Source organism: Anomaloglossus baeobatrachus, chromosome 6, assembly GCF_048569485.1.
Source record: "Anomaloglossus baeobatrachus isolate aAnoBae1 chromosome 6, aAnoBae1.hap1, whole genome shotgun sequence".
Lineage (NCBI taxonomy): Eukaryota > Metazoa > Chordata > Amphibia > Anura > Aromobatidae > Anomaloglossus > Anomaloglossus baeobatrachus.
In genome coordinates, this window is record NC_134358.1 from 436,207,070 (window position 1) to 436,223,395 (window position 16,326).

The window sequence follows — 16,326 nt, forward strand, 5'->3', positions numbered from 1 at the left end:
TGTAAACCAGTCTCATGCCGTGCCTCCACACCGTGTACTGTAGACCAGTCTCATGCCATGCCTCCACACCGTGTACTGTAAACCAGTCTCATGCCATGCCTCCACACCGTGTACTGTAAACCAGTCTCATGCCATGCCTCCACACCGTGTACTGTAGACCAGTCTCATGCCATGCCTCCACACCGTGTACTGTAGACCAGTCTCATGCCATGCCTCCACACCGTGTACTGTAGACCAGTCTCATGCCATGCCTCCACACCGTGTACTGTAGACCAGTCTCATGCCATGCCTCCACACCGTGTACTGTAAACCAGTCTCATGCCATGCCTCCACACCGTGTACTGTAAACCAGTCTCATGCCATGCCTCCACACCGTGTACTGTAGACCAGTCTCATGCCGTGCCTCCACACCGTGTACTGTAGACCAGTCTCATGCCGTGCCTCCACACCGTGTACTGTAAACCAGTCTCATGCCGTGCCTCCACACCGTGTACTGTAGACCAGTCTCATGCCATGCCTCCACACCGTGTACTGTAAACCAGTCTCATGCCATGCCTCCACACCGTGTACTGTAAACCAGTCTCATGCCATGCCTCCACACCGTGTACTGTAGACCAGTCTCATGCCATGCCTCCACACCGTGTACTGTAGACCAGTCTCATGCCATGCCTCCACACCGTGTACTGTAGACCAGTCTCATGCCATGCCTCCACACCGTGTACTGTAGACCAGTCTCATGCCATGCCTCCACACCGTGTACTGTAGACCAGTCTCATGCCATGCCTCCACACCGTGTACTGTAGACCAGTCTCATGCCATGCCTCCACACCGTGTACTGTAGACCAGTCTCATGCCATGCCTCCACACCGTGTACTGTAAACCAGTCTCATGCCATGCCTCCACACCGTGTACTGTAAACCAGTCTCATGCCATGCCTCCACACCGTGTACTGTAGACCAGTCTCATGCCATGCCGCCACATTGTGCCCAGCAGCCTACATATTACATGCCACCCTGCAGAGAATGTCTTGTGCCTGTATATAATTCATGTTACCATGTTTCTATATTGCACCAGGGCAGTAATGTCCTCATAGACTGCACCATCATGTAGGACCCCTCTGGTGCCCACACGCCATGCTGGAATATCGCACAGTACCTGCCGCAGCCGGGCACACACCTCCTGCCGGCGTCTGGGTGGCACACAATGGCAGTGCCCGTGCAGTCGTACCTGTATTCTGGGGTCCACCTCCTCCTCCTCTTCCTCGGGCTGCACAGTCTCCTGGCCTTTGCCTCGTATCCCCATTGTGTCCATTATGCGGCAGACATACGTGAGTGGTGTCCGGAGGCTGCCGGGCACCGGAGGACGCAGTGTGAGCGCTCCCCGCCTCGTCCCGGGCACACACTGCACCGCCGCCGCCGAGAGCTGCTCAGCCTGGAAATGAGACGGAGGGAGGAGCAGCGCCGCCCCCGATCACCGACAGCCGATCTATGGCAGGACTGGCTGTGTCCGCCTGTCTGTCTGTTTCTCCTACATGTTCTTCTGTCAGCCCCTTCAGCCATCTAATAACCATATATTCCAGTCTGTCAATCATTCTGTCTGTCAATCAATCTGACGGAGTTCACACAGAGCGTTTATTTGCCATATTTTCTGCAGGTGTCTGCACCAAATACAATGGAAACATCAGACTTTTGCTTTTTTCTCCATTTACCTATTTATTTCTTGCCCTTTTTGGTGCAGATTTGAATCAGTGTTTAACCCCTTCTCCCTCCCGACATTTTTTTTCGTTTTTACCTCTCCTTTTTCCAAAAGTTATAACTTTTTCTCATTTTTCTGTCAATCTAGCCATATGAGGGCTTGTTTTTTGTGGGACGAGTTGTACTTTTGAATGACACCGTTCATTCTGCCCCATATTGTACTGGAAAACGAAAAAAAATCTAAAGAGTGCTAAGTGCCGGGAAACTGCAAAAAAAAAGTGTAATTCAACAACTGTTTGTTTGTTTTTACCGTGTTCACTATATGGTAATACTGACCTGGCGGTATGATCCCCCTCGTCAGTGTGAGCTTCTAGATACCAAACATGCAAAGTTTTACTTTTAGGTAATTCGTGAAAAAAAAATCAGAAATTTGTAAAAAAAATAAATAAATAAATAAAAAAAAATAGTTACGTTTTTGTCGCCACTGTTCGCCGAGATCTGCAGCTTTTGTCGCCACTGTTCGCCGAGATCTGCAGCTTTTGTCGCCACTGTTCGCCGAGATCTGCAGCGTTCTCAGTTTTTGAGCTCTGGGGCTCAGTGATGGTTGGGTTTTTTTTGCTCCTTGAGATGGCGTTTTTAATTATATCATTTTTGGGTAGATCTGATGTTTTGATCGCCTGTTATTGTAATGTTGCAGCAACCAAAAAACAAATTCTGGCGCGTACAACAGAAATGCAGATCTCATATGAACGCTGGCGCTCATCAGGTTACCCCTCTCTGTCATGATAACCCATCAGCACCCCGTGATCACGTCATGGGGCCACCAATGGTGGCAGGAAATGGCACATTAGGCCACATTCACACTTCCGTTGTTTTAAATCAGTCACAATCCGTCGGCTTGAGGAATTACGGTATCCTGTAAAATATTTTGCAGGAATCAATTTTTTCCTCATAGACTTCTATTAACGTCGGATTGCGAAGGATGCGTTGCATCCGCCGCGTGACGGATCCGTCGTTTATTGACTGACCGTTGGGCAGTAGGAGCGCACAAATGTAACGTTTTTTGGAGCTGCAAAAAAACGCACTCAGCAGGTGTACGGCGCAATCAAGAGCAATAATGGCTGTCTATGGTGCTGGATTGTGTCGTAATCCGTCACACGACGGACTCCAGTGCTGGATTCCGTCATGCTCTACTGAGCATGCCCAGCATGTCTGGCACTCCCATTGGGCTGTCCCAAACACAAACGGATCACGATTGATCCATCAAAAAAACGGATGCACAACGGATGTAACAGATGCGACGGATTTTTTCACAGGATTCCTACGATCGGAATCCTGTGAAATAACACATCCGTTGCGTCATTTGACATCTAAAAAATGACAAATCCGTCATTGTGTCGCAACGACAAACCTGACAGATTTAAATCAACGGAAGTGTGAATGTAGCCTTACCTTCCGTCAAGCGTTAAATCCCTCATTCACAGATTAACAGCAGGATTTAACTGATTAATAGAGAGATCCACCGGCGCCTGTTAACTGCGCATTTTATGGCTGATCAAGGCAGCCGACATGTGGGAAGAAACATGCGGGCTCACCGTGCCAGCCCGCACTAAAGGGACAGACACAACCTATTAATGTACCGGTACTTCAATGGTTGTGAAGGGGTTAAGATCAAAATAGCATAGCACAAAAAATGCTATAGCCTGCGTGTTTCATCCAAAGAATAAAAACATTTCAAAAATACTAATTGTGAACATATCCTAACAAAACGAAACTTTTAGCCACCACTGTGACCCCTGAATATATACAGTGGGTACAGAAAGTATTCAGCCCCCTTTACATTTTTCACTCTTTGTTTCATTGCAGCCATTTGGTACATTCAGAAAGGTTTAATTTTTTTTCTCATTAATGTACACTCTGCACCCCATCATGACAGAAAAAAAACAAATGTAGAAATTTTTGCACATTTTTTTTAACAAAGAAAACCTTAAATATCACGTGGCCATAAGTATTCAGACCCTTAGCTCAGACACTCATATTTAAGGCAAAAAAACGCAAACTGCATGTCACTGGATCCTGTTTTTATGGATTATTAGGGTATGTGCGCACGTGTGCGCTCTGCACCGCACCGAAAATGTGTGCTTCAGAGCGCAGCTGAAAAGCTCCGTTCTGAAGCGCATGGTGCCGGCAGATTCGTGCGCTCTGCATGCTGCCTTTCCCTATAGACAGCATGCAGAACGCACGAAAGAAGTGACATGTCACTTCTTAGAATGCAGCAATTCGGCAAGCAGCCAAATCGCTGCGTTCTAACATGCCACGTGCGCACGGCCCCTGCACAATCTCCATAGATTGTGCAGGGGACGCAGGGCGCATGCAGTTACGCTGCGGTGCAGAACGCAGCGTAACTGCATGTAATACGCACACGTGCGCACATACCCTTACAATGCATGCCACTGCTAGTGACCTGAACGTTTTTTTTACTGGATCCATTGAATGGATCCTGCAAAAAAACGGATCGTTCACTTGCATTTGCATGCGTTTGGGTCCTGTTTTCCTGCTTAGTTTTGACGGATCCGTTTATTCTATGTCATCTGCCATTCAGCTCTGCTACATGGCCGGTGACAGCAGCCACAGACAGAGTGATGTAGCAGAGCTGAATGGCCGGTGACAGCAGACACAGACAGAGCGATGTAGCAGAGCTAAATGGCCGGTGACAGCAGACACAGACAGAGCCGCACGATCAGAATGAAGTCGGATGAACGTCACCTGACTTCATTGTCATCCCGTGGCTCTGTCTGTGTGGCATGGCCTGATTTTCGGTCACCGGTGAAGGTCTCACCGGTGACCACAAATCCCCCGAGTGACCGCAGTGATCTGCGCTATCAGCAGTGCCGTCACTGAGGTTACCCGCATCCACAGCTGAAGTCCTCCTGCTGAGATCTGTGGCCACGGGTAACCTGAGTGATGTCATCGCTGATAACGCGACTCACTTCAGTCGCTGCAGGGAGTTCACAGAGAGCGGTCGTGGTCTGTGACTGCTCTCTGTCAGCTTCTGATGTAGTAGAGCTGACAGCGTCGTGGGACCTTATTGGATTACGTCGGAGATGGAAGGGTATTTGGGGACTTTAATAAAATGGTGAAAGAGGTTGTTGTTTTTTGTCATTTATTTCAAATAAAGGAATTTTTGGATGTGTGTTTTTATTTTCTTTAACTAACAGGTTAATCATGGAAGGTATCTTGGTGAGACGCCTGTCACGATTAATCTAGGACTTAGTGGCAGCTATGGGCTGCTGCCATTAACTCCTTATTACCTCGATTGCCACCGCACCAGGACAATTCGGGATGAGCCGGGTACAGTTCCGGGACAGTCGCATCTCATGGATGCGGCTATTCCGGGCGGCTGCTGGATGACATTTTTAGGGTGGGGGGAGCTCCCCATAACGTGGAGCTCCCCATCCTGAGAATACCAGCCTTCAGCCGTGTGGCTTTACCCTGGCTGGTATTAAAATTGGGGGGGACCGCATGCCGTTTTTTTGTTAATTATTTATTTTACTTCATGATATAGACCCACCCACCGGCAGCTGTGATTGGTTGCAGTGAGACAGCTGTCAATCATCGTGGGGGAGTGTCTGACTGCAACCAATCATATGCGCCGGTGGGCGTGGAAAGCAGGGAATACGAGACTGAATAATGAGCGGCCGGCATTTTCAAAAGTGAAGAGCAGTGAGACCGCCATGCAGCGCCGCACCGGTGATTGGGGATCGGTGAGTATGAGAGAGAGGGGGTGAGAGGGATAGACCGACATGGACAGAGACAGAGAGAGACTGAGATAGAGACACACCGACCGACCAAGAGAGAATAGAGCCGTTTAATTTAAAAATAAAAGTTAGAAATTGATACATAGATATATAGATTTATAGAAAGATAAAGATAGATAGATAGATAGATAGATAGATGCATAGAAATATATATATATATATATATATATATATATATATCTCTCTAGACATGGATAGGAAGTAAGCCACGTTAAGGAACTTAATATAGATCGATAGATAGATAGATAGATACAAAGATAGTTTAATTTTGAATATAAATTATATTAAAATTTATAAAAAAAAATATTGAGAGATTGCTATAGATAGATTTGTTAAGTTAGATGAATATTGATAGATATAATGAAAAATAAATATATATTTAATGTACATTAAAATTCCATTTTATTACTATATATATTTTAAAATAAAACTATATAAATGTTGTATGTAGATTTATAGGGCTAAATAAAGATTTTGAAGACTTTAAAACAAAACTATGTTCTTCTGATTTTGTTTGTCAAGGGAAAAAGGATCCTTTTTGCCGCATACAACCGATATTGTGAAAACACAATCTGGTGCCCATTGAAATACATTGCAGCTACTGCTGCAATGTACAGGATCCGGTGAGCTGCTGTTTTTGGTCTGAGACAAAAACCGCTGCATGTAGCGTTTTTGAAAGATGGTTAAAAACAGCAACTCACAGGATCCTGAATCTGCCACATGCAAACGGATGCAAACGCATGTTGCTCCGAGTCCATTGACAATGCATTGAGCAGACAACGGATCCGGCAACATGTAGTTTGCGTTTTTCTGCCGACCGGCAGAATACCGCTGATGTGAAGCTAGCCTATGTCAGATGCTGTCTATTTCCTTGTGATCCTCCTTGAGATGGTTCTACTCCTTTATTGGAGTCCAGTTGTGTTTAATTAAACTGATAGGACTTGATTTGGAAAGGCACACACCTGTCTATATAAGACCTCACAGCTTATAGTGCATGTCAAACCAAATGAAAATCATGAGCTCAAAGGAATTGACCAAGGAGCTCAGAGACAGAATTGTGGCAAGCCACAGATCTGGCCAAGATTACAAAATAATTTCTGCAGTACTCAAGGTTCCTAAGAGCACAGTGGCCTCCATAATTCTTAAATGGAAGAAGTTTGGGACTACCAGAACTCTTCTTAGACCTGGCCGTCTAGCCAAATTGAGCAATCATGGGAGAAGAGCCTTGGTGAAAGAGGTAACAAAGAACCCCAAGATCACTGTGGCTGAGCTCCAGAAATGCATTAGGGAGAAAGTTCCACAAAGTCAAATATCACTGCAGCCCTCCACCAGTCAGGCCTTTTTGGCAGAGTGGCCCGACGGAAGCCTCTGCTCAATGCATATGAAAGCTCGCATAGAGTTTGCAAAAATACAAGTTAAGGACTCCCAGACTATGAGAAATAAGATTCTCTGGTCTGATGAGACAAAGGAAGAACTTTTTGGTAATAATTCTAAGCGGTATGTGTGGAGAAAACCAGGCACTGCTCGTCACCTGCCCAATACAATCCCAACAGTGAAACATAGTGGTGGCAGCATCATGCTATGGGGGTGTTTTTCAGTTGCAGGGACAGCACGACTGGTTGCAATTGAAGGAAAGATGAATGCGGCCAAGTACAGAGATATCCTGGAAGAAAACCATTTTCCAGAGTGCTTTGGACCTCAGACTTGGCAGAAGGTTCACCTTCCAACAAGACAATGACCCTAAGCACACAGCTAAAATAACAAAGGAGTGGCTTCAGAACAACTCTGTGACCATTCTTCCCAAGCAGATCCCTGACCTAAAACCAATTGAGCATCTCTGGAGAGACCTGAAAATGGCTGTCTACAAACGTTCACCATCCAATCTGACGGGACTGAAGAAGATCTGCAAGGGACAATGGCAGAGGATCCCCAAATCCAGGTGTGAAAAACTTGTTGCATCATTCCCAAGAAGGCTCATAGTTGTTCTAGCTCAAAAGAGTGTTTCTACTCAATACTGAGCAAAGGGTCTGAATACTTATGACCATGTGATATTTCAGTTTTTCTTGTTTAATAAATTTTCAAAAATGTCTACATTTTTGTTATTTTCCCCCAAATGACTACAATGAAAGAAAGAGTGAAAAATTTAAAGGGGTCTGAATACTTTCTGTACTGACTGTAGTATATCACAAAGGTGAGTACATTCCTCACATATTTGTAATTATTTTATTATATCTTTTCCTGGTACAACACTGAAGATATGACACTTTGATACAATGTAAAGTAGTCAGTGTACAGCTTGTATAACAGTGTAAATTTGGTGTGTCCTCTAAATAACTCAACACAGCCATTAATGTCTAAGCCGCTGATAAGACAAGTGAATACATTCCCAAGTGAAAATGGCCAGTTGCCTTAAGAAGTTATTCCCATCTCCAAGATCCTATCCCAATATGTAATAATATTAAGAAATACCTCCAATTAAAAATGTAGTATAGTTCTTCTGATTCACTATGTCGCTTACCTCATGTGCAGGGCATTGCGGGACCTTAGGTATCCATGGTTACGACTACGCATATGGTGACAGTTAGTTGCTCATGGCCGTAACCATGAGCAACCCTGCATCTAGGGAAGGGGGTAATGGTGACTCCTGACCAAACCTAGGTTCCGCACCTATGCACCAATCCGGATACCTGACCCTAGAGCTGGGTCCCAGACAGGGAATGGGTGGGGTGAGCTCTTTTTCAACCCTAGTAAAGACTAAAAAAGACACAGGGAGCACACACATGGGGAAGTGCATGAACAACTTATCTCCAGATGCCTCGGGAAGAGGTTCAGCAAAAATCAGCAACGATCCTACAAATGAGTGCAAGCCACCTGCCTGCATCCAGAGCTTAAGGAACTAAAATTTCACCAGCACAAGTCCAGGGAAAAACCCAAAGGGAACTACAGATGATTAGCAGCTGAAGAGAATAGGAGCTCCCTAGGGTCTTAAAGGATGAAAACCCAGCAGAGGAGATGCCTAGTACACTGATTACTGACAACAGGAATAATAGAGGCTACAGTGCCTTGCGAAATTTTTACATCATATTATCTGGACATGGATGCTGGAAATATTTTTCTTTTGCTTGGATTCTTCAGTCCGGCCAGCATACTTTCCATGCACCTGTCCCTCATTCAAGTCTCCACGTGGATCGGGTGAGCTGAATCTCTTTCCTTACCAGTGCCTTGCGAAAGTATTCAACCCCCTTGAATTTTTCAACCTTTTCCCACATTTCAGGCTTCAAACATAAAGATAAAAATGTTAACGATATGATGAAGAATCAACACCAAGTGGGACACAGTTGTGAAGGTGAACAATATTTATTGCTTATTTTAAACTTTTATATGAAATAATAAACTGAATATTGGGGCGTGCAATATTATTCGGCCCCTTTAAGGTAATACTTTGTAGCGCCACCTTTTATTGTGATTACTTTGGCGTAGTGTTGGGGCTCTATTGCATTGATCAATTCAGTAGCTAAATTTCTCTGGATTCATATGTTCAGGGCAGTAATGCAGATTCCATTTTTCACATTTTCACTCTTACATATAGCTATTGGATTTTTCAAGTCAGTATTCACACAGCAGTTTCTGCTATTGCATGTATTCCCCTTCCATAGTCACTGGTGTGCATACCTTTATCTCCCCATAGTGATGTTTTTTTAGGTTTTTGCACCCAGTTCAGACTTAGAATGGTGTTCCAAACGTTATTCCTTATTGTGATTACAGCTGCAAGTCGCTTGGGGTATGTCTCTACCAGTTTTGCACATCGAGAGACTGAAATTCTTGCCCATTCTTCCTTTGCAAACAGCTCGACCTCAGTGAGGTTGGATGGAGATCGTTTGTGAACAGCAGTTTTCAGCTCTTTCCACAGATTCTCGATTAGATTCAGGTCTGGACTTTGACTTGGCCATTCTAACACCTGGATACATTTATTTGTGAACCATTTCATTGTAGATTTTGCTTTATGTTTTGGATAATTGTCTTGTTGAAAGACAAATCTCCGTGCCAGTCTCAGGTCTTTTGCAGACTCCAACAGGTTTTCTTCAAGAATGGTCCTGTATTTGGCTCCATCCATCTTCCCATCAATTTAACCATCTTCCCTGTCCCTGCTGATGAAAAGCAGGCCCAAACCATGATGCTGCCACCACCATGTTTGACAGTGGGGATAGTGTGTTCAGGGTGATGAGCTGTATGGCTTTTATGCCAAACATATCGTTTTGGCATTGTGCCCAAATAGTTTTTGATTTTGGTTTCATCCGACCAGAGCAACTTCTTCCACATGTTTGGTGTCCCCCAGGTGGCTTGTGGCAAACTTTAAACAACACTTTTTATGGATATCTTTGAGAAATGGCTTTCTTCTTGCCACTCTTTCATAAAGGTTAGATTTTTGCAGCGTATGACCGATTGTTGTCCTATGGACAGACTCTCCCACCTCAGCTGTAGATCTTTGCAGTTCATCCAGAGTGATCATGGCCTCTTGGCTGCATCTCTGATCAGTCTTCTCCTTGTTTGACATGAAAGTTTGGATGGACGACTGGGTCTTGGTAGATTTGCAGTGGATACTCCTTCCATTTCAATATGATCGCTTGCACAGTGCTTCTTAAGATGTTTAAAGTTTTGGAAATCTTTTTGTAAACAAATCCAGCTTTAAACTTCTCCACAACAGTATCACGGACCTGCCTGTTGTGCTCCTTGGTCTTCATGATGCTCTCTGCGCTTTAAACAGAACACTGAGACTATCACAGAGTGGGTGCATTTATACGGAGACTTGATTACACACAGGTGGCTTATATTTATCATCATCAGTCATGTAGGACAACATTGCATCATTCAGAGATCCTCAATGAACTTCTGGAGTGAGTTTGCTGCACTGAAAGTAAAGGGGACGAATAATATTGCACGCTCCAATTTTCAGTTTAATCTTTTTTACAAAAGTTTAAAATAAGCAATAAATTTCATTCAACTTCACAATTGTGTCCCACTTGTTGTTGATTCTTCACCATAACATTAAAATTTTTATCTTTATGTTTGAAGCCTGAAATGTGGGAAAAGGTTGAAAAATTCAAGGGGGCCGAATACTTTCGCAAGGCACTGTATGTGGGGCTATGGGCAATGTATATAGGAGGCTGTGTGGGACTCATAATATATTTAAGAGGCTATGTGGGGCTCATATTGTATTTAGGAGACTTTTGTGGGGTGCATATAGGAGGCTATGTGAGCACTCATACTGTATATATGGGCCATGTTGGGGCTCATAATGTATCTAGGAGACTATGTGTGGGCTCATAATGTATTAGAAGACTGTGGGGGATCATACTGTATATAGTGAGCAATGTGGGGGCTCATATTTTACATTGTGGGGGCTCACACTGTATATAGAAGGGCTATGTGGGGCTCATACTGTATATAGGGGCTATGTGGGGCTCATAATGTGTATAGAAGGCTGTGTGGTGCTCATAGTGTAAATAGGAGGCTATGTGGGGCTTATATTGTATTAGGAGACTGTAGGGGCTCATACTGTATATAGTGTTCAATGTGGGGGTTCATACTCTACATTGGAGGCTATGTGGGCGCTCACACTGCATATAGAGGGGATATGTGGGGGCTCACACTGTATATAGAAGGGCTATGTGCGGGATCATACTGTATATAGAGGGACTATGTTGGGGTCATACTCTATATAGGGGCTGTGCCGGGGGGGGGGGCATAGACTGTATGTAAAGGGCTGTGTTGGGGCTCATACTATTTATAGCAGGGCTGTGTGTGGGCTCATATGGTATATAGTAGGTTCTGTGAGGGCTCATCCTGTATGCAGGAAGCTATGCGATGGCTCATGCTGTATATAGGGGGTCGCTGTGTGTGGGCTCATACTGTATATAAGGGCATGTCAGCATACTTAATTCTGCTCAATATTAAGTGATACAATTAATATAAATTATAATTAATATGTTACTATTAATATGGAACAAAATGAATTTAAGCCTATTGGTTCGGCCTTCCACAGCATGCACAGTCTCTTATGTGGTCTCTCGGGAAAATTAATTGTCCACCTCTGGCTTAGATAAATAGTAATAAGCTGGCAACAGAAAGGTTATACCTGGCATGCAGTGGGATAGCCCCTGCAGGTGACATCACTTGTCTGTGCCAACTTACTATTCATCTGAGCTGACAACAGAGCACGCGCTGTGCACATCACACAGTACGCAAGGACAGAGCATGGATGAGTCCTTGAAACGAGCATCACTGATGACGCTTCGTTTCAGGTAGTGGGCAGAGACTGTGGCGGTGACCACAGGCTCTGCCCCCTGCTCTAATGACACTTTGTTTGACTATACCAGCATGCACTGGGAATTCTCAAACAAAGACAGGAAGTGGAAAAAAAACAAATAGAAAAGCAGTTTGATAGAGTAATGAGAAAAGGATAGGGAATTTTTAAAGCAAGTATATAAGAAAATAGCTTAGATTATGGCATCAAATAGAAAGGAAATAGGAAGTAAGGACGAATATGGCTTTGCCTTTGTACGACCCCTTAAAGGTAAGTTATATATAAGGTATAGTTATATATAATTATGTGTCATATCAATCACAAACCAGCCCCCACCCGACCTTAAACCAGACTCCAAATTATTCCTTTACAGGCAACAGACCAGATGATCATCTACTGTCACCTTCCATTCCTGTGCTTTTCTGCATTTCAAGGCACTGCTGCAGCTAATGTCCTCACAAGTCACAGGACATTTTGTGCATGGCTAGCGCGGAGCAGATTTAGAGCAGGAACCAGGTGAGTAGGTGACGTATCTGGGAGATTTGCTGGCTCTTCAGAATCTCTTTTAATACATGGCCATTATAAAGTACCCAGCCATTTCTCCTCACTGCTCTCTCCATGTAGCTCCACAATCATGTACTATCTGGTGTCTGCAGCAGCCTCAGTCAGAGACAGGTCCTCTTGGTTCGCCATTGCTTTAAGGGGTTTTATTTAAGGACACAGTAACACCCAATAGGACCAACATTTATTAAAGCAGTGCACATACATGTATCTTTGAGCACTCACGTCTATGCACTGATATTGGTGATGGCTATGTGTCTTGGATTAGGAGCCTGGTGTAGGTGCCATCTAAGATCCCTTATGACAGTGAGATAACAAAAAAAGGGAGAGTGATTAGATGAAAGGTCAACTTTTTGTGCCTAGAATCTGGCAGGTAGTGTACCTTGTAGAGTTTCAAAAACTAGAACCTTCACAAAAATCTCAGCGTTTCTTGGGTATGTCTTAGGGGCTTACAGCCTGTAATCTGGTGACCAGTCTGAATGGAAATTAACACGTTCCACTTAAAAAAAAAAAACAAAAAGAAAAAAACATTTCTCCGTATTCAGATCAGAACACACAGTCCGACCAGTGGGTTTCCTGTCCTGAGCTAACTGCATTATATTTACATTTGAGGCAGGTCTAAGGGGTACTTTGCACACTACGATATCGCAGCTGCGATGTCGGTGGGGTCAAATCGAAAGTGACGCACATCCGGCGTTGCAGTCGATGTCGTAGTGTGTAAATCGTTTTTGATACGATTAACGAGCGCAAAAGCGTCGTAATCGTATCATCGGTGTAGGGTCCGACATTTCCATAATTTCCCTGCAGCGACGTTACGATGTTGTTCCTCGTTCCTGCGGCAGCACACATCGTTGTGTGAGAAGCCGCAGGAGTGAGGAACATCTCCTACCTGCGTCACCACGGCTCACGCCGGCTATGCGGAAGGACAGAGGTGGGCGGGATGTTTACGTCCCGCTCATCTCCGCCCCTCCGCTTCTATTGGCCGCCTGCCGTGTGACGCCGCTGTGATGCCGCACGACCCGCCCCCTTAGGAAGGAGGCGGGTCGCCGGCCAGAGCGACGTCGCAGGGCAGGTGAGTGCAAGTGAAGCTGCAGTAGCGATAATGTTCGCTACGGCAGCGATCACATGATATCGCAGCTGAGACAGGGGCGGGGACTATCGTGCTCGGCATCGCAAGCATCAGCTTGTGTTGTCGTAGTGTGCAAACTACCCCTAAGGCTAGGTCCACATTTCCGTTGTTTAAGATCAGTCACAATCCGGGGCTCTGATAAACAACGCAATCCGTTTGGCGGATTCCATTGTACCCATAGACTTGTATGAGCGGCAGATTGTGACTGATGACGCTGCGTTGCATCCTCCGCCCTACTGATCAGTCGTGGAACGACTGACCATCGGGCGGCAGGAACGCAGCATGTAACATTTTTTGAGCAGCGGAATCCTTTTGATTTCGCTACTCATGCTCTCTCTCGGCGGCCGAACGATCAGCTGATCAGCCGGCAGCCGTCTTCTGTGAGCGATCAGCTAATCACCCGGCGGCCGGCTAATGTGAGCAATCAGCTGATCGCTCTCTCTCTCACGTTTAACAACGGAATCCGACAATGAATTCTTATTCTTATCATCTGTTGTACAACACATCAGTCACAAGCATCAAGCATCGCATGTGACTGATGCAAAACAGCGGAAATGTGAACCTAGCCTAAAAGGGAATTTCTCTCCTATACTGTTTTCATTACAGCATATGTGTCTCTCCAGACTCTAGACAGTATGGTTAGACCTCAGTGGTATCAGAAGAGCTCATATAAATGCGGAACAACAATGTTTGTTATTGTTACAAGGTACAGCAAGAAAGGGCAACAATGTTTACCTGCCCAGGCCACAGAAATAATTTACTAAAGGGCAGATGGGGAAATATAACTCCAGATGGGGACCTTGGATCAGCAACTTCACAAGAACACTTAAAGCATAGCCGGCTGACGACAAGAACAACCTATTTAATTGACAACACGTCATAAATATAAAGTGTGGACAGCAGTGTAAACAGATTGCAGAAACTACAAATGATAACTTGGGCATTGAGTGAAAAAAAATTAATGTAGGATAAACTGTCACCGGTTCTACCTGGTTTTCTTCCCTGAACTTCCCCAGTTCCCCTATAACCGTCCCTATCTATCCCCCCAGTTACTTTACATTAAAGGGAACCTGTCATCAGAAATTTAGCTTTCAACCTAAAAGTTTCCCCCTCTGCAGCTCGTGGGCTGCATTCTAGTAAGGTTTCTATACTTTTTGTGCCCCCTTTTAAACCAAAATAAATACTTTATAAAACTGTACCTTTCGATTTGAAAATCTTGGAAAATATCCATGGGGGCGGGCCGTGTGGCGTCCGTTGCTGTATCTTACGCCGTCCCCCATGCTTCAAATCATCCCTCAGAACGCCGCCCACTGCGCCCGAGGTCCCGTGCACGCCGGGACACCTGGTGACGTGGTCGCAGGCACGAGGTTATGGGCGGCGCTGTGATTGCATCGCAAGTGCCCGCCCATACTCTCGTGCCCGGCCCTTTCCCCCACTGCCTCCAGCTTTCTGCGCCGGCCCGACGTCACCTCCTTCCCATCGTACCCTGCAGCAGGAAATAGATGGGAGGAGTGGAGCAGCACAGCACAGGAGAAGCAGAGGATCTGAGCGACGTACAGAGGGGAGAGCGCGCCCACGAGAGTATGGGCGCGCACTTGCGATGCAATCACAGCGCTGCCCATACTCTCGTGCCTGCGACCACGTCACCAGGTGTCCCGGCGTGCACGGGACCTCGGGCGCAGTGGGCGGCGTCCTGAGGGATGATTTGAAGCATGGGGGATGGCGTAAGATACAGCAACGGACGCCACACGGCCCGCCCCCATGGATAATTTACAAGATTTTCAAACCGAAAGGTACAGTTTTATAAAGTATTTATTTTGGTTTAAAAGGGGGCACAAAAAGTATAGAAACCTTACTAGAATGCAGCCCAGGAGCTGCAGAGGGGGAAACATTTAGGTTGAAAGCCAAATTTCTGATGACAGGTTCCCTTTAAGTATTAAACTCCGTATCTTTGATTGTGGAATGCGAGCACAGATGAAACGTATTGATCTCATTTAGTAAAATGTACATCAGTGATTTACGGTGTTATTTAGTACTATATTCATAAATCATAAAGAGTTCTCTTATTTTTAATTGTTAGGAACACTTCCCCCTCCCCCGATCCCTTCCCATTTTCTCCAATAATATTCTTCTAATAAGATGTTACCTCATTTACCCTTATTTCCCCCCTCCCACATAAATTGGTATATTTATCTGTAATGTCTGTGTTGGAATAAATCTAATAAAAATATGTTGCACCACAAATCCACTAACAGGATGCAGCAAAACCCTGTAACAAAGATGGGAGGCAACAGGTGCAAAACAAAAAGTACCTTTAAACATCATTGCCCTTTCTTGCTGTGAAGTTTTCTGATTTTTTGGGGGATAATTCCTCATCTTGTGTGGTTTAGCTTTACAATGTATAGTAAGTTAGGAAACCGAAACCCAAAAGGTTTTTATTTTGATTGTGTATGTTTGGCGTTTGCTCTGAGAGATGTTCCCATTGGATATGCTGGAGAGATCCACAAACGCCTATTAGCTTAACAATGTAAAGAGATTGTCTGTTAGCATCTGTTAAGCAGGTGTAAGTTAAGATACTAAAATACCCATTTTCTGCTGTATTGGAAATAGCAGTATATTTGAGGAAATATGGCACTCTTAGGATATGCAGGTGCTTGAATAGGGTCACACTTGATAATTAAAAATCTAGAATGAATCCAGCACATATTTATGTGTATCATCCAAAGTATATAAGGTAAGTGTACAATGGGATACAGTGGTACCTCGCTTAACGAGCAACCCACTTAACGAGAATTTCGTTTAACAAGCAAAGCTTTCTGT

General features: G+C 44.8%; 1 protein-coding gene across 1 annotated transcript in view; it reads right to left on the reverse strand.

Moving 5' to 3' along the window:
- SH3BP5 (SH3 domain binding protein 5) overlaps positions 1–1,473 on the reverse strand; it is a 119,724-nt gene extending 118,251 nt beyond the window's left edge. Inside the window, exon 1 of the mRNA XM_075315214.1 lies at positions 1,228–1,473. Within this exon, the coding sequence (XP_075171329.1) occupies positions 1,228–1,311 (84 nt within the window). The 5' untranslated portion in view covers positions 1,312–1,473. The remainder of the gene's footprint in view (positions 1–1,227) is intronic.
- Between the last annotated feature and the right edge of the window lie 14,853 nt (positions 1,474–16,326).